Source organism: Maylandia zebra, linkage group LG9 (assembly GCF_041146795.1).
Source record: "Maylandia zebra isolate NMK-2024a linkage group LG9, Mzebra_GT3a, whole genome shotgun sequence".
Classification (NCBI taxonomy): domain Eukaryota; kingdom Metazoa; phylum Chordata; class Actinopteri; order Cichliformes; family Cichlidae; genus Maylandia; species Maylandia zebra.
Window position 1 is genome coordinate 20,001,771 of NC_135175.1, and position 27,867 is coordinate 20,029,637.

The 27,867-nt window shown below is 43.9% G+C and overlaps 1 protein-coding gene across 9 annotated transcripts in view; it reads left to right on the forward strand.

Moving 5' to 3' along the window:
* ncoa2 (nuclear receptor coactivator 2) overlaps positions 1–27,867 on the forward strand; it is a 62,908-nt gene that overhangs the window by 30,870 nt on the left and 4,171 nt on the right. For 5 of the 9 annotated variants that reach the window (XM_012917922.5, XM_012917921.4, XM_012917924.3 and 2 more), the window contains 18 exons: positions 874–1,046; positions 4,106–4,209; positions 6,651–6,828; positions 8,159–8,347; positions 10,557–10,658; positions 11,890–12,030; positions 12,208–12,355; positions 12,943–14,287; positions 19,908–20,106; positions 20,220–20,420; positions 21,177–21,380; positions 23,152–23,281; positions 23,449–23,614; positions 23,732–24,028; positions 25,040–25,120; positions 25,314–25,788; positions 26,589–26,766; positions 27,087–27,291. In XM_012917922.5, coding sequence (XP_012773376.2) covers positions 874–1,046; positions 4,106–4,209; positions 6,651–6,828; positions 8,159–8,347; positions 10,557–10,658; positions 11,890–12,030; positions 12,208–12,355; positions 12,943–14,287; positions 19,908–20,106; positions 20,220–20,420; positions 21,177–21,380; positions 23,152–23,281; positions 23,449–23,614; positions 23,732–24,028; positions 25,040–25,120; positions 25,314–25,788; positions 26,589–26,766; positions 27,087–27,291 — 4,516 coding nt within the window. The remainder of the gene's footprint in view (positions 1–873; positions 1,047–4,105; positions 4,210–6,650; positions 6,829–8,158; positions 8,348–10,556; positions 10,659–11,889; positions 12,031–12,207; positions 12,356–12,942; positions 14,288–19,907; positions 20,107–20,219; positions 20,421–21,176; positions 21,381–23,151; positions 23,282–23,448; positions 23,615–23,731; positions 24,029–25,039; positions 25,121–25,313; positions 25,789–26,588; positions 26,767–27,086; positions 27,292–27,867) is intronic. The other 4 variants (XM_012917925.4, XM_012917926.5, XM_023155490.3 and 1 more) reach the window with 4 other exon arrangements.

Below are 27,867 nucleotides of genomic sequence, written 5' to 3' on the forward strand. Positions count from 1 at the left end.
TTTGCTGTGTACAGTTAAATGTAATGTGGGGCAAAGTAGTTATCATGCACTAAAGGTCAGATCCAGTTTTAGTCGGTCCACACAAATGAGTAACGACTTTGCAAAGTTGTCCGGTTCACAATCTCCTGCACACATTTTTCTTTAACCTATTGTAACATAAATGGAGTAGACCTGATTTATTAGCAGGCTGATAATATCGACCTATATTAGCTATTTGCCAATCTATCGGTATCTGCATTTATAACTGTTAATGAAGGAAAAGACGAGAGAAACACCCTTCAGCTGACTGACGCTGAATAGTTTGTAGACCAGAGGGCACCCTTCAGTTTCCCAATCACAAACACAGCCACCTGCTGACTGAGCAGAGTCTGGCAAATCAGAACGTAAATAAATAACTATATAGATCCAATGTGGGGGAAATGTTTGTTTCATGTGTACGAAAGAGAAAAATATTGGCTGACATATTGAAATAAAGAGTTTTTAAGTCGGCAAGAATGTTAAAAATCCTGTATTTAATCGGGCTCTAAGTGTAATATTGGTTTACCCTTGTGCCATGTTAGCAGCGTGAAAGCTCCTAGAAGGATGAATTGACACTAGTGTTGACTCTCCTCGATGCCTCAGTAGATATATTGCACTGTCAGTGTGCTGTCATTTGGCAGCTTTCAAAATGAGAGGCCTCTTCAGCCCTACTCAGGAAAAATGTGTGGACACTGGAACCCTGGTGTAGTTTTATAGATGGATGGACTTTGCTACCCTGGAGCTGTTTGATGCACTTCCACTCTCTTGAACCTTTAGCCATCAATCTGTATCGCCCGTGTTGTGTTACTGCTGTCCTCAGTGCAGTTTCTCACCCTTCTGTTTTTGTCTCTGCAGTCCCAAACGGAGCAACGAGAAGCGTAACCGCGAGCACGAGAACAAATACATCGAAGAGCTCGCCGAGCTGATCTTCGCCAACTTCAACGACATCGACAACTTCAATGTCAAACCTGACAAATGTGCAATCCTGAAGGAAACTGTGAAACAAATCAGGCAAATAAAGGAGCAAGGTACAAATGGCAGCCTCTAATATTTTTGAAACGTGATATTTTGTTGCAGAAACAATCAAGATCCCTACAGTGCAACAGCGAAAGGAATACGGAGTTATTTGAGCTGTTTATTTTTTTTTATTTTTTTATTTCTTTATTCCCATGAAGTTCTGTAATTTTCCCCTTTCAGCTTTTTTTTATGTCATAAAGCCCAGTTTTATACCATGGCTAACCTTAGTGAAAACACGTCAGTGGCTTTGACACAGCTGCAAATCAAATTCGTTGCTGTGTTCTTAGTTGTGCCTTTAAAGTTTGACACAGCTTCCACGGGTGGCTTTGTGTTGACAGAAACCTCAGATCTGATAGCATAAATATTATGATTTGGGATCTGTTTCATACACAGTAACTGGTGTTCTTATTAAAGAGCAGCACAATTGATTTAATGTTCCCTCCAACACTCCATCATACAATGTGGATGAGCCAGAGCAGTTTTTTTTATTTCTTTTTTTTGTTGGCTGCCAGTCTTTCCCAGGAGCGCTCTGAGCCAGAACATCAGGCAAATCGATCAGCATGTTTGGTTGTACTCGCTGCTGCCTCTTTGTGTGTGTGTGTGTGTGTGTGTGTGGGTGGAAGTAGGGGTCTTTAGTAAGTGGTAGAACACTTAAAGCTTTTAAAAAAACAGGGCTTCTTCTCTTGCTTCAATTTGAAGGAACGTGCTGATCTTAATGTTTTACCGTCGCACAGCCGAAAAAACAGCCGAGTGGCTGGTAGACAAAGAGTGGCCCACTCGAGGTGTGTATGAATCAGACCAGCTGATGATGTCATCATGTTTTGTGACTCACAGAGCCAACTGTTATGTAATGGTGATGCAAAAATCACAATCAAATTCTTGCTAGCGTCTGTTGCTCCCACCCCCTTTTTTTGATGTCTTATTCTGTGCTGCCTTCTTTTCTACCTCCAACACTTCCTCTCTGCATTATCATCTTTTTTCTTTCTTTTTTTAACCCTTTGCTATAATGACATCCTCTGCCTGACTCTCAAGGCAAAACATTTTAGTACAGAAGGAACCCCTGAGGGAAGGACTAAATTTTCCTATTCTGCTTTGTCCTCCATACGTCAGCGGCCACGTAGATGAACCTTTTTGTGTGTGTGTGTGTGTGTGTGTGTGTAGTTAAAGCAGGAAGCTACTGCATCTCATCCTACACAAGTGAAGCGGGGATGCTGTGAGCTTATGTTATGTCCTACTGTTATTTGCTTTTCATTGCACCTCATGTGTTTAATGTGATCTGAAACAGAGGTGTAGTTATTTTTTAGTAGTATATATTTTTTTTCTGTTGTCCACATTTAGTTTACTTTCTGCTTATAGCGACAATATTACATGTATTCAAATACACTTATGTGACTTAATATCTCTCTCTGATTGGTGACTTCCTGTAGAGATGTGCCATGTGGTGAAGATGGCCTTTGGAAAAAGGAACGAGAAAAAAAAAAGCAATGAATTCATCCCTGTTTGTTCCTCTCACACTGTCTGCGTACATTTTCCACCCTGATTTGGAAACTGGTTGCAATTTTCTGCGTGTCTTTTCTCTTTCCAGCTTGTTGCACCTTCACAGACAATATGTGGAGAAATATGCTTATAGAGCCTTTAGAATAATGGCATAGCCAAGAGTTTTACAGCTTTTTTTTTTTTCTTTCTTTAACACTCCGTGTTGGCAGGAGCACCCAGTTAAGACTCATAAAAACTGTGGACTGGGGTCTGTGTAGCTGCTAAGCTGAGCCTAGTACATTATTTATTCCAATATTCAAAATATAAAAATAAACTGAGCAAATTGTTAAATATCTGAAAGAAGGAACAGTATATAGCAAATGTCTTGTTAGTTGTGTGTTAAGCAGCAATTGTTACCCAACTGGTCAGTCCCTCTCTGTGTCTGGCACAGTTCCACAGTTCTCCAGACAGAAAGGCAGGGAGGGCCGCACTGACACTGAGTGATGGGTCTGCACCCAGGGCAGCTGTGCTGGTCTACAGGGCCCCGCTGGGCCCAGAGAGGCCCTGCTGATGCGCACATCATTAATGCTGAAAGAGATGAATTTGTGTCTGTGCGATGGTGCACAAACCCACAAAGCCAAGGGAACCCTGCATTTGCTTTCACCCTTCCAAAAAGAAAATACAAGGGACGGGATAATTTTGTTTGACTCTTACCACAATATTTATTCACCATATGGTCAGCCTGCTTCTTGGCATCGTGCGAAAGCAACATCCCCCCCCCCCCCCCCCCCCCCCCCCAAAAAAAAGGAAGAAGCCAGAAACGACAACAACAACAAAAAGCCCAATGATATTCCGCCTCACATCATCATCTCTAAAAGTAGGGCAGCCTACGCTTTGAACATAAGGCTTCTCTGCATGGTTATTAACCCACTCAAACGGACACATGCATCGCATTATAGCACAGGTACAGGAGCTTACAGGATATTTATATTTATTTATGTTTGTTTTGTTTTTTTTTTAAGTGGATTTTGATTGGAGATAAGATGAAAACAGTAGTAAATTATAAGCCATACGCATCTATGTGCTCAGTAATTCATACTCTCCATATCCATTAATAGAAAATCAACAGGAGTATTGACTGCTACAACTTGTTTTCCAATTTGGAACAACATTGCTTGGACACCATCAATGCTTAATTGTTTCCATATTGGCCTTTTTTGTTTGTTTGTTTGTCAGGGCTTTGGCATAACAGAGTAATCTAAACAGTGACTGCCCCCCACAAGGCAGCTGTGTGCTCTAACACACCTTTCGCACTGTGCTGCTGCTCTGTGCTTCGGTGTGAGCCATGGCCACATGGTTTCACAAAGGGGACCGATGTGTTTGCTGTTAAAAGACTCGTCAGTGGGTGACCTCTTTTATAGTATGTGGGTTAGTTTCAGAGGAAAAGTAAAGTTGTTTGTTTCAGCCTTTTCTTTTTCCATGTTTGACAGTACAGTACGTTACAGTTTTCTTTTTTTTAGTAACTTCCTCATTGTGAAACAGTAAGGAGCCCTGACACAGTCTCTTAAATTTTTACTAACTTTGCTTTTAACAGAAAAAGCTGCAGCAGCAAACGAGGAGGAGGTGCAGAAGGCTGACGTCTCATCAACAGGCCAAAGTGTGATCGACAAAGACGCCTTGGGACCAATGATGCTGGAGGTGGGTGCACGGCCTTTTCCTCCTTACTCATAGCGCCATATGTGAAGAAAATATTATGAAATGCCAGACTCGTGCTGAAGTACCCCACACTGCCAGCATCTTGTATCCGCCCCTGATTGGCTATAAATCACAAGCGGGCCAATGGGGCCCTGTTGTACCACGAAGGACCACTGGAGTGCTTACATATAATAGGAAAGAAAGCAACAGCCTGGCGGATGAATCAGTCCATTGAGCCTGTCCTCTCACTCACTTCCTCCCTCCCTTTCTCTCTCCTGCTTGTTCAGTTCTCTTTCCTCTCTGTCTCTCCCTCCCCATCTTCTCTTCCTTCGCCTCTAGATCTGTCCTGTCATGGAATATTTATAGCTCTCCTGGTCCAGCGTCACTGAATCGACATACTAACTCGCAGCTAAATATAGACCAGTGCAGCCTGCAAGCTTTCCCATCTGTCAGCAGCCCCAAAACACAGCGATCGGCCATTCACACCCGCTCCGCTCTAGCCATGTCCCCGTCCGCCAGCCCAGGCTAATTACAGTGTGCTCTGCGGAGTATGGCTGTCGGCAGGAAATGCACCCACGCGCCCCATGACCCTCCTTCAAGGCCTTCTGCTGCCCACTCTCATGCCAACTCAAAGACGGACAAGGCTGTGAAGAAACATTAGTGTGCTGTTGTTTTAACCTTCTGGGAGCAGTCTTCTTCTGTCACATGATTTATTGTGGCATGTAGTTTGCATCCTTGCTAGCCCACGCGGTACAGAGGCTGTTGTGTGTTTCATGCATATTTTTGCCTCTACCAACAAAGTGTTAAGCATCACTGTCATACAGTACTAGAGGCATGTTTGAATTGCTTTAAGACAGAAATGTAGAAAATGGCTAATATTAAGCGAGAATTTATGAGTAGAGAGAACTCTGGTTGCAAAGCACTGCTCAGATTTAAATAATCCAGAGAAATTCCCAGATTCCTACCCTGCTGCAATTCATTACCTGCTGTGTAGCAATATTTAATCATATGTGAAAACAATAGGTTCTATGATATCACTCACAATGTATTTATTCAGGCTTTATTAATTTGTAGTTGCTGTAGAAATGTCTCTAGTGTTTATATTTAGTATTTAGGGAGGGTGTTGCAAATTAAGGTATTGGCTAAGAACATTATGCAAGAGTGTCTGGAGGAAGGCAGGCGTTGGCACTAGAGTGTTTGCTCTGTTTTTGTTTGCCCTACTTGTGCAGTTCATGGCCTTTCTTCATGCAGACTGGACTTACACAACCGTGTTGCATTTTGGAACAGCTCTGCTTCATGCAGTGATAGATGAGATCTCCTTAATCTATTTTCAGATCGTGCTGTGTTAAGGCGTGCAAAGGAAAACTTTCTTCTCAACATGATCATGTGTTCCCGGGATATGGGTTTGCTACATCCAGACTTGTCTGTTCACTGTAGATTTGTTAGGAAGTGTAGTTTGAGACATATACACTATAGTTATAGATGAGCAAGGATGCCAAAAACCCAACACGATACAAAATAAACATTTACGTTATAAATCCTCTTGCTACCCATTGAACAAGTCATGTGACCCTACACGCTGACAAGTGTGTGTGTAGTGTAGATAATGTTTATTTAAGCTGAGGTGAGACACCTTGAGAAGAGTCTCTTGCGTCTTATCTTGACATCAACTTTACAGCATTACAAGCAGCAGAATTCCCTTTTTAAGAGCTCCCGGTGATTTGATGGCCTAATTGACACCACCTTGTGTGTAATGGCTGACCTGGGGCTGTATTCTTTCAATTAAGTACTGCTCCTCCTTCACATCCGCCCGTCTCTGCAGGCACATGCTTTTATCCTGCTTTTTATCAGCCACAGCGATGGTGAGCGTCTGTGGGAGTGATCCATGTACCCGGCACATGGCGTACTAATCGTTCCTCTTCAGACACAACTAGTACATGTGTCGGCTGTCATGGGGATGTTAGCATCAGCAGTCATTGGAGTTTTTAGATAAACTGTGCCTTCACTGAGTCGCCTGGCATTATCTGTGAGATCATAGAGGTAACAGTGCATTAGATGATGTTGCGGAAAATAACCAGACGTGGCAAGATTTCCTTTTTTGTTAGGGAGTTGTGGAAGTATTGCGTATTGTAGAATTTGCCATGATTTGTGCCAACATTTTTGTGCTGTATAAGCATTCTTGCTGGAGCACACTAATCACATCTCAGGCACAGTAGGCGCAAATAGAACATCCCTAATGATAATGAGCTAACGAGCTAATTGGTAATTAAGTTACAATAAGACAAACAAACAATAGAATTCAGTAGAATATACATCTTTCTCTGCATCTGTTTGTGGAGTTTATATGCTTAAAACTGGATATCCTGACCATTAACCAGTGAAAGAAAAATGACCCAGTCCATAGTGAACAAACTTCTGAACTGTCTTTTTTTTTAATCCTCCAGGCTCTGGATGGCTTCTTCTTTGTGGTGAACATGGAGGGTAACATTGTGTTCGTGTCAGAGAACGTGACCCAGTACCTGCGCTACAACCAGGAGGAGCTGATGAACACCAGTGTCTACAGCGTGCTGCATGTCGGGGATCATGCTGAGTTCATCAAGAACCTGCTGCCTAAATCCCTCGGTTGGTTCAGAGATTGTTTTTCCCCTTTTTTTTCTTCTTGCTGTCAGTTTGTCTCACTGTGTTTTCCTGACTTTGCATGTATGTCCTTTGTGCTGTGCTTCCGCTGCCTCTTAACACCCTCGCCTCTCTCGTTCTCCTTATTCAAACAGGTATGTTGTAGGTGGCTGTTGTTGCAGTGATGTCAGATTAATTAAAACATTTAAACGGTCACGGTCAGAAAGCATTTGATTCAGCTGTTTAACAGAGACTTTTAGGATGCTGCAAAAACCTATAGGTTCTTCATTTGTCCCTTTTGCTGACGCTCAGCCCAAACATTTGCTCGCACTCGTCCTCCCTCCCTTTTCAGCTAATTAACTTCCTTTTTTTGGCTTCTCTCCCCTGTCAGCAGCATCGTGCGCCTCCTATATTTCCATTTCATGTCCTTCCTTCTCCTTCTCTTCACTTATTTGTGTCATTCTCTCTTTCTCTGCCACGAACGCTCACCAAGTTCCTATTTTCATGTTCTCACTTTCCCATTTTTTTAGCCCACACACGGAAAACATTGCGTTTATCCTCACCTTACTCCATTTATTCTGTCACGTAAGATAGAATTTACTTTCATAGCCGCGGCCATTTAACATCCTGCCTCTGCATGACTTCCGCACGAGAGGTGATTTTTGATCTGTGCCGTTGGAGCTCATCAGGAGCTCGAAGTTCTCCTCTCCTTCTCTCGTGGCGCTTCGGATTGAGGTCTGAGTACCCAGCCCATCTGGGTGGGAGAGCAGCGCAGAGCGAAGCACCCTGGAAACGATCAGTGGGCTGTGTCCCAGATACTGGGAGATTATCAATGCACTGAATGAGATCACAAACCAGATGGAGTGTGATGGGAGTTTGTTAGAGTGAACAGAGTGGCGTGTGTGACTATACGTTTCTTTCTTTGTGTGCACGTACGCGCACGGCCGCTTACACATGTGTGTGCCCTTTCTGGTGTGTTTGCTCGCGCCTGTGTAAGTGTTGGAGAGAAGAAGAAAGATTGGCAATGATGTTTTACAGGACATGCATATGGAGGCCTGGCTGTGATGCATAGCTGTGGATAGATGGCGCAGGGCTCAGGGTTCCAACTGCTCATTATGACTGATCTCTACCCAGCAACAACCCTCTCTTTTTTACACTTTTTCTGCCTTCATTCTCTCTGTCTTGCTCTCATTATGTCTTTCACTTGCAGCGTGGTAGCCTCTCTTGGCTCGCTCGTTGCAGCTCCCATTCTCCACGTTCTGTTGTTCAGTTTTTGCTGCAGTACAATTTGCTTAAAAAAAAAATCTCCTGTTCCCTTTCCTCCCCCTCGATTTAGTAAATGGTGTCCCGTGGTCCAGCGAGGGTCCAAGAAGGAACAGTCACACTTTCAACTGCCGAATGCTGGTCAATCCACACGGCGAGAGCCAGGAAGAGCCACACGAGCACGAGCCGCAGCAGCAGAAATATGAGACCATGCAGTGTTTTGCCGTTTCGGAGCCCAAGTCCATCAAGGAGGAAGGAGACGGTATGCAAGGAGGGAAAAACGGAGACTAAAGTGGCACCCTATGAAACACACTTAAGCATTTCCTACTAGGCACAATTGTGTTGAATGTTATAGTTTGCTTTGATTAAGTCTAAACCATTTGCAGTAACCTTGTTAAATAGTTTTATAGTATGATTAGGTTCCAAGAGCGAGAAAATAATATAGCCTGAAGTACAAAGGTGTTTGAATCATCGGGGGAAGCATTTTAACATTCAGCAACCTGACCCTTTTAGAAATTGCACACACTTATGTCAGCACGTTAAAACACTTGACAGAGGACTGAAAGACCTCTTCAGAAAGTAATTCAATTAAAACTGACAGTTTGCTTTGGAGCGTTCAATTAAAAAGCAAACAAAAGCAAGGATTTGTCTACTCGTATAACATTAGACTGAATTCTGCCCTCTTCAGTGGAGAGCTGAGTCGAGCGGGATCAGACTTTTTTTTTTTTTTTTTTTTTTTTTAAAAGTAGTGTAAAGATATACACACACCATCGACAAAACCTGGAGAAGGAAAATAAGAAAGCTTGCTTGTCTTTAAGAAACGCTGGTTGCCACCCAATGTAAAATCATTTAAAGTAATAATCAGCTGCTAGTCATTCATAGGGCGTTGATTGTTGACCATTATCTGTCTTATAACTGGATTTGTATAGCCAAATGATGAAGAGCAGTGCTGCTGCCACTCAACTTACACCCATGAAAAGTTAAGTGACACAAGGGAGACGGGAGGTTGGGCAGCTGTCATTAAAGCTCATCTATAATTCATGTACATCCCTTCCAAACCTGGGCTTATGACTCCAAGGGAACCATGTGCTTTAACCATGTAATGCAACAGCAAAAGCAGTCATTCAGTACTTTTCACAACAGCTTGAACACAACAACAGAATACAAACAAACTCGACACATTTGGGAGCATTTGTGTGTAAAGAAAGAAGAGGAATTTGTGTTAGCTTCTTGTATAAACATCTGCTCTCCTTTCCAGGGAAGCGATTTTAAATTGTATGTTGTTTCTGCTCTGCTTTCGGAGTTCAGTCACTGAGAGGTCACAGGGCTATTCCAGTGGTATTCAAGGCTTTAGATGGGAGCATGAGATGCTGAAGAGTGTAAAATTCCATTACAAACGACCTTTAGCCAGAATATTTCAGGACTTGTGATTGTACAGCAGCCTAAATCCCTTTTGTTCAAAGGCTATATTGCCAATCTTTAACTCAGCGGCAAATTAAAACAATAAGCAAATGTTTTACTCCAAATCTAGTTAGAGCCTTTTCCCTACTCTCTGGCTTGCTTTTTGTGCACCAGCTGTTTGCCAGCCATACTTTGGCAAGTAGGCCAAATAGGACTCGGGCCAGAGGTGTGCCAGTGTTTGTGTGTACTGAAGTGGCAAAGCAAGATGAGTGGTTACCAGTGCAGGAATCTGTCCAGCTATAGACAGAAACAGGGGGAATGGAGGCGATGGAAAGCAAGAAATTAATGTAGATTCACAGATTTGAGGGTCGGACCACCCAAGAGGCTTTTTAATAGGACTGTGTGCGTGTGCGCGTGTGTGTTAGTTCTGGCATGCATTCATTTACAAGAAACGTGTATGGGAGTGTGGGTATTACTGGCACCGAAAAGTTAGATGGCAGACTTTTTGGGGTCACCCCAGTCCTGGACTTGGCAGTGTCATATTTGCCATCAGTCAGTCAGCGCTTCACATACACACACAGACTTTAATGTTGAGCCAGGAGAGGTGTCATCAGTGTTAGATGTTCCTGCAGGTGAGAGTAGCCAGAGATGGGCATTCAAGCTCTCTTACACACACGTGCACACGTGCACACACACACACACACACACACACACACACACACACACACACGCGCCTTCAAAGGTCACACTTCATCATTTCCCTTGCCAGCGATAGCTGCTGCTCCTCATGAAAGGAGCGGAGCCCTGATCCCTATGCTCATTAATAACTGTATTAATTATGCTGCCTGGGAATAACATGCATTTCATTTTCTTTCCCTCCCTCTGTCTCTATCATTTACACCCCATCCCTCCCCTCTCTCCCATCCCTTCCCCCTTTCACCTCTTCTGTTTATCTCTCTGTTTTTGTTTTTTTTGTTATATACTCCATCTCCTATTTTCTTTCCTGTGCTATTCTGTTTTCTCTTTCTGAGTTTTTAATTATTTTTACTTTTTTTTTTTTTTTTTTTTAGACTTTCAGTCGTGCCTGATTTGTGTAGCTCGCAGAGTGCCAACGAAGGAAAGACCCATGCTTCCCGCGCACGAGAGCTTCACTACACGTCAGGACCTACAAGGTACACGAACATGTCAGCCGGCAGTGAACTACAAACCGCTGTTCACAGAAAACTTTGCTCTTGATTTTTTTATTGCATCTTTGTTTTAGCATAGCATCTTTCCATATGTGGCTTTTCAAATAAAACTTGGCCCTGCATCAAAAGAATGGTGTAACGATTCTAGTAAGGCAAAGTTCCAGCAGTACCTTATTTGATGTCAACAGCTTGTAAATCACTTTGCACTACAGTTAGGGATTCAAAGAATATTATATCCTCGGTAAAGATCCTTAGGATTGAACAACTTAGTAGACCCAGCTTCCTACCACAGGCTGCTCTCTGGGAGGTAAAGTACCTGCCTGAACGCTGGCACACAGACACAGACAGCTGTTTGTGTTTCACCTGGTCTTTGATGTACCCGTACCACTTGTGTGGCACAGACACACACACACACACTTAGTCACTCATGTATAGTAATTTACTGTGGTTTCCCACACAGACCTCAGTAGCCATGCATCTAGGCAGGGCTATTATTTATTTGCCTCTTTATTTGGACTGCATAATTTTAAATAATTGCTGTGATTTGTTTTATTCTAGATTGACAGCATTATTTTTCTCTCATATTTTGCTGAAAGTACTGCCTCTACATTCTTGTTATGCCTACAAGAGCTTCTTGGACATGGTGCGGAGCTGTGAATAGTTCTATTATGGATGCTAGTTTGACAAGTCTTTAGTCAGTCCCTATGGCTGTCATTCAAGCAGCAGTGTGCTTGTCACCCTTTCAAATGCATCATACTTTCATTTAAATTGTATTCCAGTGAGGGACAACTGTTACACTGCTGTGACTGTGTTTACACACGCAGCATGAGAGTACTTGTTGGACTCTAAAGATAGTTGAGGCTGAGCTGCCCTGAACTCATTACCTGCTGTAATGAGTGTCTAAATGGTGGTCTTTTTAAATTTATACTGACAGCACTTATAATTGTATTTCCATGTCTAATCCTATATAGTCAGGACCTTCTATTCTGTTTACTAACACAGAAGCCATTTCTAACGTTGGGTAAGCTGTAATTAGAATGTAAACAAAGATTTATAATGTATTCTTTAAGTAATATTAAACCACTGAGATCCTGGCCGAGTCAACAGAAGAGACATTTATTTTTAATGTCGACATTAAATCTTTACATTTGTGTATGTCAACCGAAATGCTTTCCTTTATGACTAAGGTCTCTCTAATCCCGTACTGTGTGCTTAGGTAAGATAACATCCCTAGATACCAGTCTGCTACGAGCATCCATGAAGCCGGGCTGGGAAGATCTTGTGAGGCGCTGCATCCAAAGGTTCCACCTACAGAATGATGGAGAGATGTCTTTTGCAAAGAGACACCAGCAGGAAGGTAATTCCATTAACTATGAGGACAATCGTGTTTAATTTTTTGCTCTGGATATTAGAGTCATTGGGGATGGCTGCATTAGCATGAAACGGTTGTTTAAAGAGGGGCTGCAGCCACATTAAGGAAATGGTCAAATGAAAAGTGTTATTTTGCCATCAATGTGTGTACATGTGTGCCTAGTGCTCCGACACGGCCAGGCGTTCAGCCCCATCTATCGGTTCTCCCTCTCTGACGGAACCATCGTCTCAGCCCACACCAAGAGCAAACTGGTACGCTCGTCTGCCACCAACGAACCTCAGCTCTACATGTCCCTGCACATCCTACAGAGGTATGTCCTACCTGTTCCACGTGAGTCAAAAAGACTGACATAAACCCGAGGCATCAACTTGCTAGCATGTTTTGTCCTGTGAGTTCCCTGCAGCACTGCCTGTTGGCTTCATGGAAATTGTGAGGATGGCACGGTTTTCAAAATATGTGCTTCCAAGTGTTCTTGGTCAAAATCAGACAGCGATATGTTACACCCCCCCAAAGAGAAACAAAACCAGAAAAAAAACCAAAACAAACATATTTTCTCACTTCCTCCTCATGGTAAATTCATGTAGTTGTATTCATACTTTGTCTCATTGTTGGCAAACAGAAGAGTTTTATTACATGTCATATCCCATCCTTGGCATGCACATTGACATTTTTCTTGCAGTATAGTTTATACTGTATAGATTATTTACCCTTTACCCTATTGATTTTCTGCGCATCTCATTGTGCATGCATTCATATGATAGTAAAAAGCGTATTTGAAGAAATGCAGAAATGTTCCTTTTCAGTTTAAAGCAGCCAGTTTTCTAAGATTTCTAACTCCCATGTACAACTTTTGGTATTGTTTTTTTCTAATGTGTGTGTTTGTGTTTTAAAATCCAGGGAGCAGACAGTATGTGGAATGGGTCAGGACATGGGCCCTGGCAATCAGGCCACAGGGATGGCTCCCAAACCAATGAACTCTTCCACTCCCTCCATGACTCCTCCAACCCCAGGCAGCTTGCCAGGTTCAGGGCCTCAGGGCCAGGACACTACCATCAGCAGCAACAGCACGCCTTTCTCCCCCCCAGGTCCTGCTGGTCCCAGAGAACCAACGGCTATGGGGGGGCATATGCAGGTCTACCGCTTTGGCTGTCCTCAGCCACACAACCACAATGGGAGCATGCAACCACCACAGCAGGGCCCCAACTGGAGGATGAATAGCCCCTCTCGTGCCAGCCCAAGCCCAGCCGGAGGACCCCATCCACCTCCGCAGAACTCTATGCTATCACCCAGGCACCGAGGGAGTCCTGGGGGTGCAAGCAGCCCTCGTGTAGCAGGGGGTCTGCATTCACCCTCACCAGTGGGGATGTGCAGTGGAGGGCCTGGAGGTGCAGGAAGTAGCACGGCTAGCACCCATGCTAACAGCTATACTAGCAGCTCTCTGTCAGCTCTGCAGGCCCTTAGTGAGTGCCATGGTGTAGGACACGGGCATGGACCCCCTCATACACATACACTAGGGTCTCCAGACCGGAAAATGGGCTCCCCAGCTGGGGTCACACCAGGGTCAGCGGTAAACGCTCATCTGATGTCAAAACTTGGAGGATCCACCAGTGCTATTGGTGGTTCAGGAGACTCATTTGGACCTCATTCAGAGATGAGTCAGGGACACACCCAGGCCCAAACAGAGGGGAACTTAGTGGAGCCCAAGGAGGAGAGGGATGGACCCCTCGAGGGCCATGATGCTCACAGCCGTGGACATGACAACAAGGGCCACACCAAGTTACTGCAACTGCTCACCACCAAGCCAGAACCCCTGGAGACTCCTCTTTCCCCTGGTGCAGGAGTTGAGGGCAAGGACCAGGCTGGGACAGGGGTCCGGGGTGGCAACACTCACGCCACGTCCCTTAAAGAAAAACATAAAATCCTCCACCAACTGCTTCAGAACAGTACATCCCCCGTGGATCTTGCTAAGCTCACCGCAGAGGCTACAGGCAAAGAGATGGGCCAAGACCAACCCCAGGGTTCCGGTAGTGCTGCTTCTGCGGCAGACATTACTCCTAAGCAGGAGCCATTGAGCCCCAAGAAGAAGGACAATGCCCTGCTACGCTACCTACTGGATAAGGATGACACTGTAATGAAGGACAAGGTCCCTAAGCTAGAGCCTGGGGAAGTGAAAGTCGAAGGGGGCAAACACCCGCAGGTCAAGGCGGAGAAACAAGATGCAGGATACGACCGCGCTGAACAGGTCAGTTTAACGGAGTTAATCTTGTTTCCTGTCTTTTTCTTCTTTGAAATGAGTAAAGGACTAGAGTTACCCCAAAACTAACTGTAACCTCTTTAGCCTGTTGCAAAAAGCAAAAGTTTTCTGCCCTCTATTGCTCCACTTGCCTCTTCTCTCTGTTTTGCATGAATCTGGGTTAGGTAGCAGATGCCACGTCCATGCAGGATGTTACAGCTAAATGTACAAACAGTCAGGGAATGCAGAAGGCAAACAATATTTGTTGCGCATATATACATTCCAAATGACCAGCATATACACTGAACTCATTGTGTATGCTCTTTATTAATGTATATAAACACATCAGGTCCTTTCACTGCCTGTGTGTTGGCAGCTGAGGGAATCTATCCGCCAGCTTCAAACAACTGTGACATTTGGAAGGAGCCCCTGTGGTTCTTCAGCCATTTGATCCTGGTTGCTTTTGGCCAGATTCCTCAGGTTTGGCACCGTGCTCAGGTCAAGACTGGCGCTGAAAGAGAGAAAGGAGTCAAAGGAAGTGAGCGGGCAGAGTGTTGCTGGTGAAACTCAAAATTTCTTTGTAGCTGATGTTCTAGCAAGGCAGAGTGTTTAGAACAACCTGCTGATGCCCTAATGCAGGAAAGAAACCCGGTATCACAGACACTCACAAGCTTTCATACAGGAAACCTGCACATGACACGCTCTACTAAACACCTATGCAAGCCTGCAAGTGTCATTCTATCACATACTCTTCACTGCTAAACCGCAGAATTACAACAAATGACATATAATTACATAAATGCCCTTCCTTTTCTTTTCTGTCTCTGTATCATTAGCTTCCTCTTCTTCGACCAGTCACGTAGTCTGGGTTGCATGCATGCCATTTAAATGTCAGTAACACTGAACAGAGGTCACATTTTTTTGTCAAAGTGCATGTTCATTTTTTTTATAAAAAGGTAATCTGTGTGCAAACTGTGCTTACTGTGGATCAGGGTGCAGATAACCTGGTTTGATTGTCCAATTTGAAATGTCCGCCTACAAAAGAATAACCTGCGTCAGAGTGGGTTTTAAGGGAATTTATAAAAATCAATCTTTTTTTATTATTATTATTTATTTTTTAATATATTTTAGGCTTTGTTTTTTTTCTCCATTCACAGAGAGACAGCGGCACCGACTGTCACGCAGCTATGCACGCTCGCAGTGTATGTACAGTATGTGCTCGTGTGCTGGGGTACATAATGTGAAGAAGAGGGAAAGGTGATTGGTTGGATAATACAGTAAGAGCCGCTGTTAAACTGAACAAAGAACGGGAGAGGAGAGAGGTGTAGATACCCCCAGGAGAGGCCAGCCTCGGCAGGCAGAGTGAAAATGATGAGCCATATGCTCCTGCATGTCCTCTCTGCTACCATGGAGATAGAGGGGAGAGGGAGTGGTGTGTTTGCAGAACGTGCAAGAAACAATAAAGAGAATTAGAAATTGAGAGAAATCCAGGTTTTAATGTGTAATGCCAAAGGGTTTTATTTTGTGGAAGTGGCCAGTATACAAGGGAACACAGTTAGACTGTATTTTAAAAGGATTTCGTTTGCCCTACATTTAAAGTGCAGCTGAAATGAGGGAATTCTGGGTTTTTGCCTTTAGTACGTTAACACACTCACGACTTAATGTGGTGACACATTCCAGTTTAACAGATCTCATTAACTAGAACAAGAGCATTTTGTTAGACGTGCACTAAGCTGAGGCTTCATTAGAGCCTTTACATGTGTGTGAGTGGGCTTCTGTTCCTTACTGGTGACTTGCTGCTTGGCCATGTGTGAGAGCTGACTGTACTAGTTTGAGTCCACTCATCCTCCTCTCCACTAACCTCACCCACTATTTTCTCGCTGACGCTCCTTCCCTTCCTCTGCCTTTCTCGTCCTCATGATTGTTGAGGGCTGAATTATTGATGGCTGGAGCAGAGCTAAATGAGAAATCAGAGCAGAGCTCTGATGGAGTTATGAGTATGGCTGAAAACAGGGGTGGTTCAGACTTGTACCAAACTGCCGATCAGATCGACTATTAGCGATTGACGAGGCAGTTAACAGATATTTTCCCTGACAATGATAATCTTTGATATTAAATCCGTAAAAGTGACTCTGCTCTTTAATCCCTAATTTAAGGAAGTCAGTTTGTTATTCCTTCATCCGATCTTTAACTTCATTTTTCATGTGCTTGCTCATGACCAAAGCATCTGGCTTTGTCACATGTTCGCTGTGTCACATCTGCCAAATAAGATTAGAAGTTTAGGTGACAATGAGGTAATAGGCTGTATCTGACTCACTCTCTTACCTGCTTCACTATCTTTACATTTTCTGTTTTCTTAAGACTATCTCTGAAGCTAAAATTGACTTCTTATTGTACCATATATACACCAATAGACCACACCGTCAAAACCACCTACATTGTTGTGGTGCACCGTGTTCCCCGTTGAGACATGGTACTCACATTATGTCTGAGTGTGTGCTTTTAGGTTCAGTTTCAGGCACCAAGAAGTTTAAAGTAGATCTATTTCTTCAAGTTGTTAGGTTCTTCTTTCCAGCATGTTCCACAGATGCTCAGTGTGATTGAGATCTGTGAAATTTGGAGGCCAAGTGAAAACTTTGAACTCACCACTATCGTTCTTAAATCATTCTTGAGGAATTTTTATGATGCAAACATTATCCAGCCGAAAGAGGTCACTCCCATCATGGATTAAGGTGTTTCTGTGGTCTGTAATATTTAGCTAGGTGATATATTTTAAAATATATCACATCAATCCGTGAATCTAAAGTTTCTCAGTTGAATATTCCCAGAGTATTAACGTACCTTCACCAGCTTGCCTTCTGCCTTCTCTTCCCAGGGTTAAAAGCCCACAGGTGGTCAGACTAGGCCACATTCCCCAGTAGTGGTGCTTTCAGTAGCGGACATGGGGCAGCATGCAGGTTTCACCAGTTTTTACAGTAACTCTCAGACTAGTCTTCACTTCCTTTGGTGGCTTCTTTGAGCTATCACATTTTGGCTCTTCACAAAGTGAGTCCAAGTTTTTTTCCGTTGCCTATTTTTCCTGCGTCCACCAATGTAACTTCAAGAACTAGCTGATCAATCGACACCTAATTTTGGATCTAACTGGGGGGAAAAAAAGAAAATTGGTTTAAATTCTGCTTCTAAAAAGCTAGAATTAAGCTAGTCTCAAAAAACTGATTTACTCAAAAAAGTAAATCAGAATGACTGAAATAACTTTTCTGCACCAAATGCAGAAGCAGAAAATCTTCACTTGTACTCCCAGTTAAATGTCAGATGTCTGTGCAAGTGTTGCAATTAATGTTGGAGCCATGTGTTGTCCTGACTTTTATTTTATTTAACACTTGTTTACATTTAGGTAACAAAAGAGCAGCATGACTCTGGGGTGACTTTTTCCTTTTTCCTTACTTGACAGTGCCACTTCTGCTTTTCTTGGCCTTTCTCACTTCCCTTTCCTATAAAATTTCATGCGCTATATCATGGCTTCTGGAGGGCTCCTGTGTCCTTTTGAAGTCCACATCACCATTAGGGCACTGGACGTTTAATGGAAGAGTTGGAGATTACTCGCATGTCACACTCGCAGTGTTGGTCTGTTACTAAATACCAGTACTTTGAAAGCGTGCTTTGAAATTGTATGTTAACTAATGTTTCGAATACAACTATTGCAACAGATAACAGAGTTTTTAAGTAGTGCTTTTTGTAGTTGCCATTTGGAATTTTTTTTTCTGCTGGACCTTTTAAAGACTCAGTAAAGAAGTTGTTAGGTCAAACATCACGATCTTACTACACTCCCTGAAAATTGCAGTGCTCCTTTCATACAGGAGCGCTGGAATAGTTTACTTGCAGTTTACTTTGATGCCTTTTATGATACAAGTGCTGTTTATAACTCACATGTGGCTTCAACTTACAACTAGCCATGTGTCCCACTTCATATATATATTGTGTATTTGTCCTACAAAGGCTGCTGGAAATGTAAATCAGCTCTGCAGTGAAAAATGATCCTTTTTATGGTTTTAAAATCTTTGATTTCTTTCATTATTTTGTTTTAAATGAAATACAGTAAAATGGTGAGAGATGCAGAAAAGGAGGGCTCACATTGCATTACATGCACCGACATGCATTTGAAAGTGGAGTGTAACATGAATTGATAGAAATGGGACCCATTAAGGGTAAAAGCAACTGGAGAAGTGGAGAGAATAGAAAATGGGAGGAGAGAGAATTGAAGAGGAGGAGGAGGAGGAGGAGAGCAAACTGAGAGTGTACAGAAGCATTACATCATTCCTGACCTCATTAGGGCTTTTCTCTCTCCCACCACCACCGCCACCCCTCACTCTGTTACTCTCTCTAGCTTTCCTACATATCCTGTCTGCTTCTAGCTGTGATCAGCTATGTGCGGCTGTCTATATTCGGCTGTACTGAGATACTATTTAAATAAAATCTTCCAAGATGTAAAATAAATAAATAAATAAGAAGTGCATTTGGGCATAACCGAGACGAGGCTGCAGTCCTTGAGCCGTCTAGATAATTTGTTCTATCAGGCATATTTGGCAGCCTTCTATCTGTAGCAGCAGTTACATGCCCAACAAATACATGTCATTGTCAAGTACAACATTGAAACAGTGCTGGTGTGCTGCTTTCCTGCTGTACAGTATGTCATGATCAGGGGATTCAGTGATTCTGTATGTGCTGCACTCTGGTGGACAGTTGCAGCTAGTGCAACTTATTTACTCAAAGTCCCTCAAGCCTCGCTAGAAAGTGCCCGGATCACTTTTGTGAAATTGTAGTTTCTTTTTGGTTGTTGTTTTTTTTTTTTAAAGGGTGTGGGTTGCCGAGATGTTTTACTGAGCTGCATTATTCAAGAGTTCCTGTTATTGTGTCCTCCGCATCTGTGACAGAAAGATAAATACACGCCATGCCAGTGTTGTGAAACGGACACTAAGAAGTTTATTCTTTTGTGGTTCTTCCAGTTCTTTTGTTCAAGATCAGGTCCACAGCATGCCCTTGTGTTTGAGTGTGTGTGGAGAAATGAAACAGAAATTGTATAGAGAGTCCAGCTGTGTATGAATGCAGCTTCAGGCTGCAAAGAGTTGGCTCAGTACAGCTGTTTACAGTAAGGAGGCAGAGAGGAGTTCAAACAGTTGGCATTAGCCCGACTGCTGCTTATATCTGCTCTACTGTTTTACTTTGGCAGGACAAAGTTTAAGTAGCCACATGTTTTCTGTATTTGTTGTTTTCTTAGTTCAGTGGGAGTAAAATTTTGGATTTAAAAGTAGAGAAGTTGTAATAAACCTCCTGAAAGAACCACTCAGCAAGCGCAAAGTAGAATGAGAATCTGGGAAGCTAAGTCAAAGTGAAGTCTGGCCTAGATTTGATGTAAAGTGCTCCATTTTTTTTTTCCTTCTAGTTATCCTGTTTTATAAACAAGGCCAATCCCACTGAAAGACACCTCGTGGAAGTTTGCTTTCGGTAGATGTGCTTAATAATAATTTAGATTTGTGCATTTACAGGTGAATGAGTGAAGGGTTTCTTAATGGGAGCCTTAACAGCAAATTTAATTCACTTTTTTCCCCCCACTTGTCTATCTGTCCTCTAGTCATCGGAGCTGGATGACATCCTGAATGACCTGCAGAACGCTCAGCCACAGCTCTTCTGTGAGCCGCGGCCTGTTTCGTTGCCCAGTCCCATGGACAAACAGAACATCATCAATGACATCCTGCAGATGTCCGAGAGCAGTCCTGTCATGGCTGCACAGCCGCAACACCGGGGCCTTGGGCCCGGCATGGGACCCACTAGTGAGTCCCTTTCTTTGTTTGAAAAACAGAAAAAAGTGCACTAACCACATTGTATATTCATAAAATACTCCAATGAGCATGCAGGAATAAGCTGCATTTATTCCTGTCTTCAGACTTTGGCGGTGTTCGACCAGGCCAGCCAGGAAGGGGTTTGTCTGTTAGAAGTGTGTCTCTGGACGTGAATATGTCCCCCCAGCAGCCATCATTACAGTACCCCATAAGGACCACAAGCCCATACACTGTTATGCAGCAACAGCAAGGCATGGTGGGGAACCATGGCATGATGGGTAACCAGGCTGCTATGGTCAATGCAGGTAGGTGTGATGGTTATGATTTGCAGAAGCTTGTATTTGTCTGAATGTGTGTGATACTGCCTTCACACCTCACTATATCCTAAAAAAATGAATTAAATCCATGTTTAAATGCTTGTTTATGCTCAGATTGCTGGATGAAAATATTCAGTCTGTAAGAGTGGCTTATCTTGTTACTGTGCAGGTATTTAGCTACCAGAAGCTTTGTTTTAGTTTTGTAGTCTAATGATAAATCACATTTGAGCAGGCTTTAGCTGCATGACGGAAACCCTGAAACATTGGCCGTCTTGCTCGGAGGCTAAATCTTGAGATCATTGTTTCTCAGATTACATAGCGCTGGATGTGTTTCCTCAGTTTAGATTGACTGTCTGTAATGAATCTCTTTTCAGTTTTTGACAGGTTTTTGTGAAGTGTGATTTCCACCTTTCAATCTCACAACAGCCAAACAAGTAGAGACAGAAATGTATTTTTCTTCTCCTAGATAACTGTGGTAACACTTAGAGCTGCTCCTGAGTTCTGAGGAAGGACTTCGTTCCTCGTGTGTGTCGCTCACCCTTTAACGTATCATGCCATGGCACTGTGACTCACTTCCTGTGACAGGAAACAATCACCCACACTGGCACAAAGTTCTCTGACTGCTACTCCCACATATTAGTCTTTCCTCCTTATGTAGCATCATGGGGGCAGCGGGCATCTACTGAAATCTGTCCTGAGATTTTTCTCATTGGTTCTTATCTTCGTGTGTGTGTGTTCCCCCAGCACTGATGGCTCCAAGTGGTCCACGGCCAGGCATGCAGCAGCAGGAGGCCTGGGTAGGCCCAGCTTCTGCACCTCCTATAGGAGCGCCGGGCCCTGGCCATCAAAATGCCATACAGGGCAGGACGGGACCCAGTGGTACTCCCATGAGGCCCAACAGCCAACCAGGGCCCCGACAGATGATGCAGTCTCCAATTATGCCTAATAGTAAGAGCGCTGTGTACCAAAAAAATACATATTACAATGTTTTAAATGCAGAAAGAACCACACTGCTGGTTTTCAGACTGAGCAATGCAATAAAGCTATTTCCCAGCCCCTAAGAGAGTAACAGATTCTCCAGCATGTCAGTATAGAAACCCAGAACAAAATTACTTGTACTTTGTGGAAATTAGATCTGAGTTGTCAGGTGTGATCCATCTAAAACTCCTTAGCAGATATCTACACTCAACAAAAATATAAACGCAACACCTTTGTTACTGCTCCCATTCCCCATGGGATGGACGTAGAGACCTAAAATTCATTCCAGATACACAATATAACCATCCCTCCCAAACAGTGGTCACAAATCAGTCCAAATGTGTGGTAGTGGGCACATCTGCCATATTGAGATAATCCATCCCACCTCACAGGTGTGCCACATCAGGATGCTGATCTGACATCATGAGTAGTGCACAGGTGTACCTCAGACTGCCCACAACAAAAGGCCACCCTGGAATGTGCAGTTTTTTGCGCTATTGGGGGTCTGGGGACCCAGAACCGGTCAGTATCTGGTGTGACCACCATTTGCCTCATGCAGTGCAACACATCGTCGCATGGAGTCTATCAGATTGTCAATTGTGGCCTGTGGAATGTTGGTCCACTCCACTTCAATGGCTGTGCGAGGTTGTTGGATATTCGTGGGAACTGGTACACGCTGTCGTATACGCCGGTCAAGCACATCCCGAACATGCTCAATGGGTGACATGTCCGGTGAGTATGCTGGCCATGCAAGAACTGGGACATTCTCAGCTGCCATCTGCCCTGAACAATGTGAACCATGATTCATCCGTGAAGCGCACACCTCTCCAACGTGCCAGACGCCATCGAATGTGAGCATTTGCCCACACAAGTCTGTTACGGCGATGAGCTGGAGTCAGGTCAAGACCCCGATGAGGACGACGGGCATGCAGTTGAGCGTCCCTGAGACGGTTTCTGACAGTTTGTGCAGAAATTGTTTGGTTGTGCAAACCAATTGTTCCAGCAGCTGTCTGGGTGGTTGGTCTCAGACGATCTTGGAGGTGAATCTGCTGGATGTGGAGGTCCTGGGCTGGTGTGGTTACACGAGGTCTGCGGTTGTGAGGCCGGTTGGATGTGCTGCCATATTCTCTGAAACGCCTGTGGAGACGGCTTATGGTTGAGAAATGAACATTCAATGCACGGGCGACAGATCTGGTTGACATTCCTGCTGTCAGCATGCCAATTGCACGCTCCCTCATTGCTTGTGGCATCTGTGGCATTTTGCTGTAGACAAAACTGCACATTCCAGGGTGGCCTTTTGTTGTGGGCAGTCTGAGGTACACCTGTGCACTACTCATGATGTCAGATCAGCATCCTGATGTGGCACACCTGTGAGGTGGGATGGATTATCTCAATATAGCAGATGTGCCCACTACCACACATTTGGACTGATTTGTGACCACTGTTTGGGAGGGATGGTTATATTGTGTATCTGGAATGAATTTTAGGTCTCTACGTCCATCCCATGGGGAATGGGAGCAGTAACAAAGGTGTTGCATTTATATTTTTGTTGAGTGTACTTGTCATACTTATAAAAGCTGCCATCTAGTGGTTAACCACAGTGCAGCACATGGCGTTAACTCAGATCTGCTACCCTGCACGTTCCTTTATTTTAAAGAGTATTCACTCTTGATTCATCATGACCCATAAGTACTTCACTGTCTAATATTTAGCCAATCTTTTTTTTTTCTTCTCTATTTAGCCCAACCAGATATAGACATTGGAATGGTTGGTGACCATTTCTCACAACAACAGGCTCCACCCAACCAGACGGCCCCCTGGCCAGACAGCATGATGCCAATTGATCAGACAGCTTTTGTAAACCAGAGCAGGTAAGCTCATTACCAGCGTAGCTCAGTGGCATAATTTTACACAGTTAACATTTTTATTCTCATCAGACTTCTATATTTTTTAATAGTTTAACTGTTGGTCTAAATGTTTGCTGTGGCATATACAAGACAATGTTTTTAAAATATTTGTTTGTCTCCTCTTCGCTCAGGGCTCCACCCCAGGATGATCTGCTGTGCAATACAGGGCTCAGCTCAAGTGATGGCAGTGCAGTGGACGAGGGGGCTCTGATGTCTCAGCTGTACACCGCACTAAAAGACTTTGATGGCCTGGAGGAGCTCGATCGTGCTCTGGGGATCCCTGCTATGGTAGAACAGGTGGGATTTCCATCCTGCCAAACCTACATTATAACATTCTTGGTTTTTAAGTGATGTTTTATTATTTTTGTTTCTGGTGCTGCATTTTTTTTAATAATATATGGCTGCCTGTTTCAGAGCCAATCACTGGAGCCAGACCAGTTCCCCCAGGAACCCTCGGTGATGTTGGATCAGAAGCCCCCCATGTACACCCAGCAGTTCGGTCCCCCAGCATCACACATGGCACCGAGAGGCTACCCTGGTGGCCCCATGCAAGAGCCAGGTTTCCACCCGATGCCTGGCCAGATGGGTCCACGGCCAGGTTTCCAAATGATGCGAATGCCGGCCCGGCCAGGACTCAGGCCTACTGGAGTCGTCCCCAACCAGCCCAACACACTACGACTGCAACTCCAGCACCGGCTTCAGTCACAGCAGGTGCACATGAATCTAGACTGTCCTGACACTGCTGGAAGTACTCTTGCTCACTGATTCTTGACTCTACTATAACCTCTCTCTTTAGGATCGAGAACACACGGACAGGAATTGTGTTTTTATCCTTGAGGGTGACATTTTAGCAGCTTCGATGACAACATAGGAACTTTTAAATCTACCTGCCACGCATTAGGCTTCCAGTGGACTTTAGCCTAATTCTAATGTAAAACTATAGATTATGTTATTTTCAAATCCTGATTAACAGTGTCTTCATAAAAATTAGATTATTTAAGGGTTTTAACCCTCCAGGGTCATGGATATAATTGGCCATTTTTTCCTACTTTTAATTTACTTTATACTTTTAAAATTAAGTATAAAGTTGAAATTATTTTTTTAAACTATGAAAACCACAAATATGTTTAATGCATCATATTCATAACTTGAAATGCAAATATAAATTGTTGTTTGCTAAATTTGTACACAGGCATGAAACCTTCGAGGTGTGTGACTCCTGTTGTCCACCTGCAGATAGCGTGTACATTTCAATCTGCCTTTGGTGGCTTTTTGGCCATTTCTGATATTCAGTAGTGGCTTCATTGACACACAACGAGCGGCCTCATTGTTTTGACACACACAAACAAAAACATGACTACACTACACACTAACTGTAGAATCCAAACATGCTAAATGTCTCGAAACTTGCTATTTATATCGCTCTCTTTTGCCATTACTTTCATTTTTTTCTCCTTTTCCTTAGCAACCAAATACCACATGTTGCCATAGAAGTGTGTGATTGGTTGATGTGATGTATTTTTCCACCAATAGGAAAGGTGTCTTGTTTTTGTTTTGTTTTGTGTTAGTGCTTTGAGGGCTTTCCTTGAAAATCCTGTTTGTTTGTTTGTTTGTTTGTTTGTTTTTGTTTTTTTAGACACACAGCATCTCCGTCAGCTACAGAGGGTTAAAAAGTGTATATTTCTCTCTGTAACAACCATTTTCCTCTGTTTTTTCTTCCAGCAGAATCGCCAACCAATGATGACTCAGATGAGCGGTGTGTCAAATGTGAACCTACCTCTTAGAACTAATGCTCCAAACCAGGTATATGCCCACTATCATTACATGAGCCGCCTGCACAGACATGTTGTGACTGTAGGTAGGGTTCATCTCTTTAATAGCTTGCAGTAAATTAAAGGCTATGATGTCAGTGTTGTGTAGACTTGCTTTTTGTAGATGCTGTTAGTGGGGGTTTTTGTTTTGTTTTTTATATTCAAACCACCTCTCTTACTTGAAGGGAACCATCAATGCTCAGATGTTGGCACAACGTCAGCGGGAGCTGCTGAGTAATCACCTGAGACAGAGGCAGCAGCAGCAGCAGCAGGTGCAACAGGCCCAGCAGGTCCAGCAGCAAAGGAGCATGGCCATGAGGGCTCAGGGCCTCAACCTGCCTCCCAACATGGCCGCCGGAGGCATGAGTAACCCTCGGAATCCCCAGGCCAACCCCCAGCAGCTCCCCTACCCGCCCAGCTACGGTACCAGTACAGGCCTGGCTTCGTCACCTCCCCCTACCAGCTCCTTCCCCTCTCCTCTCTCCCCCAGCCTGCCCTCTCTTACCCCCAACCTCCACCTGCATGGCACTTCCTCCTCTTCCTCCACTCCCTCCTCCTCCTCACAGATGATGATGGGAAACACAAACATGATGGGCGGACAGTACGGGGCCGTACTCAGCCCCCAAATGCAGCACAGTGCCTTTCAGTTTCCCAACTCAGGTACTGCTCCACCACCCCAGCCAACCACACACCTCACCCTACTGCCTGTGTTCGTGTTCGTATGTGTGTGTTGATGTGACCACCTGAGCTGCTTCATGTGCTTTTTGGTAGCTGCTATCATGCAATTTGTAACTTTATATACTGATGACTAGAATAATCAGCTTCCATTGCATCATGCAAATCATACTTAATATTCTCCCCTTTAAAACGGAATAACTTGTGAGTAGTTGTCTGTAAGTGTGGCCATATGTCTTTATTATTTTGTGCGCTGTCCAAAAAGGGTGACCTGGCTATTCACTCTTGCTCCACCAGGGGACACTAGAAGCACAATAAAGCATTATTTCATGCTCCACACTGATGCCAAACTCTAAATATTGTGATCAGTAAGGACATGAATCATCTCTGGTACCTGTCAGTCTAACAGCTTGACATGCAGCCTGGGTATGATCTATATAATTTGGTAATCTGGTTTGTTAGAGAACTTTTTATTTATGGCTTGTGGGTGCCTGCAGAGCAATAGTTTCATCTCTCTCTCCCCTTTCTCCCTCCTGACCTATCTCCCAATCCATTTTCTTTCTAGTTCTCTGCCTTCTATTTGTCACATGCATGACGGAAATATAAATTTTGGCTAATAATTCTGGAATGGGCTATTATCGCGTGAGGTGCTCGTCAAAGTGTTTTGTCTTTATGTGGCATGTTTGTGTCATTTGCATGGAGTCGACTACACTTCCTTACTCATTGCATTGGTTTATTAACAAGTCTCCGTGGGTTGAGTCGGGCTGACCTCTTTTGATCCACAGGTATGAGCCAACAGGCAGATGGAACATTTGGAGGTCCCGGCACACCACAGAGCCCTCTGCTTTCACCCCGCATGGCCCACACACAGTCCCCAATGATGCAGCAGGGCCAGCAGAGTGCTGCTTTCCAGGGTTCCCCTGACATGAATGGATGGCCGCAGGGTAATATGGGAGTCAACAGGTAAGGATGGCTGATGCACCTCATTACAGCATCAGTTCATGTTGTCAACTCGAGTTCTATGAATATATGCGTAGCTATTTTTAGGAAGGGCTCGTGAGGAGATTCATGATTATCAACAACATTGTTGATATCCATAGAGAGTATTGACATCCATTATCCATAGAGTTGTTTGTACCACTTGTTAAAGATGAAAAACTTGCCAGATTTCTCTGGCTGACCGAGCAGGTCACACCCCAAAGTGAGTGTTGTCACGTACTTTTCTTTCTGCATTCATATTATTGATTTTGTGTTTACTTACACAACTTCTCTCTCCTCCGCAGTATGTTCTCGCAGCAGCAGGCATCGCCGCAGTTCAGCCAGCCGAATAACAGCAACATGTACAACGGCAATGGCATAAACCTCAACAACGCGTCACTGGCCTCCAACATGGCAACCAGCAGCATGGGCCAGATGGCCGGACAAATGAGTGTCACGTCCATGGCCTCGGGTCCCTCACCTGGCTTGCCCTCCATGGGGCAAGAACAGGTAAATACTTTCAGGCCAGTCCAGATACATTGGTCCTTTAAATGAGACAACATTAGGAAGCTTTTTTATTTTTTTTTCTAATTGTTAGAGCAAAAATGGTGAAACTTGAGTGGTTTAGGAAATACCCACTGGTGTTTCTCATCCTTTCACAGTCGGGCATCATCGGGCTTGGCCTGACCGAATTAGAGGTGTTCAGGGGCTCCTGTAATATCCTCAGGGTATCTCTTTACAGTCGTACTCTGTAGAAATCAGTTCCAGGTTAACTGAATGGACCCCACAAAGTTTTACACAGTAATCAGGGGACCAAGAAATACTAAAAGGCTTTTCTCTCCACTCCTGGCTTCTACTATCAGTGTTTGTCTTATCATACGACCCCGAGTGTTTGGGTACACTTACTGAACCAGCAGGCTAGTGAATAATTTAGTTGTTTACGTAACTCTTCTTGCTGTAGTTCTGCTGCATAACTTGAACTTAGAGGTCAGTGATGTAATTAGCAATGTGCACTTCCAAGCCGGAGCGTTGAGACTGTAGACGGCTAAAGACGGGTATGCCGATCAAAGACCAGCCTCTGTCAGC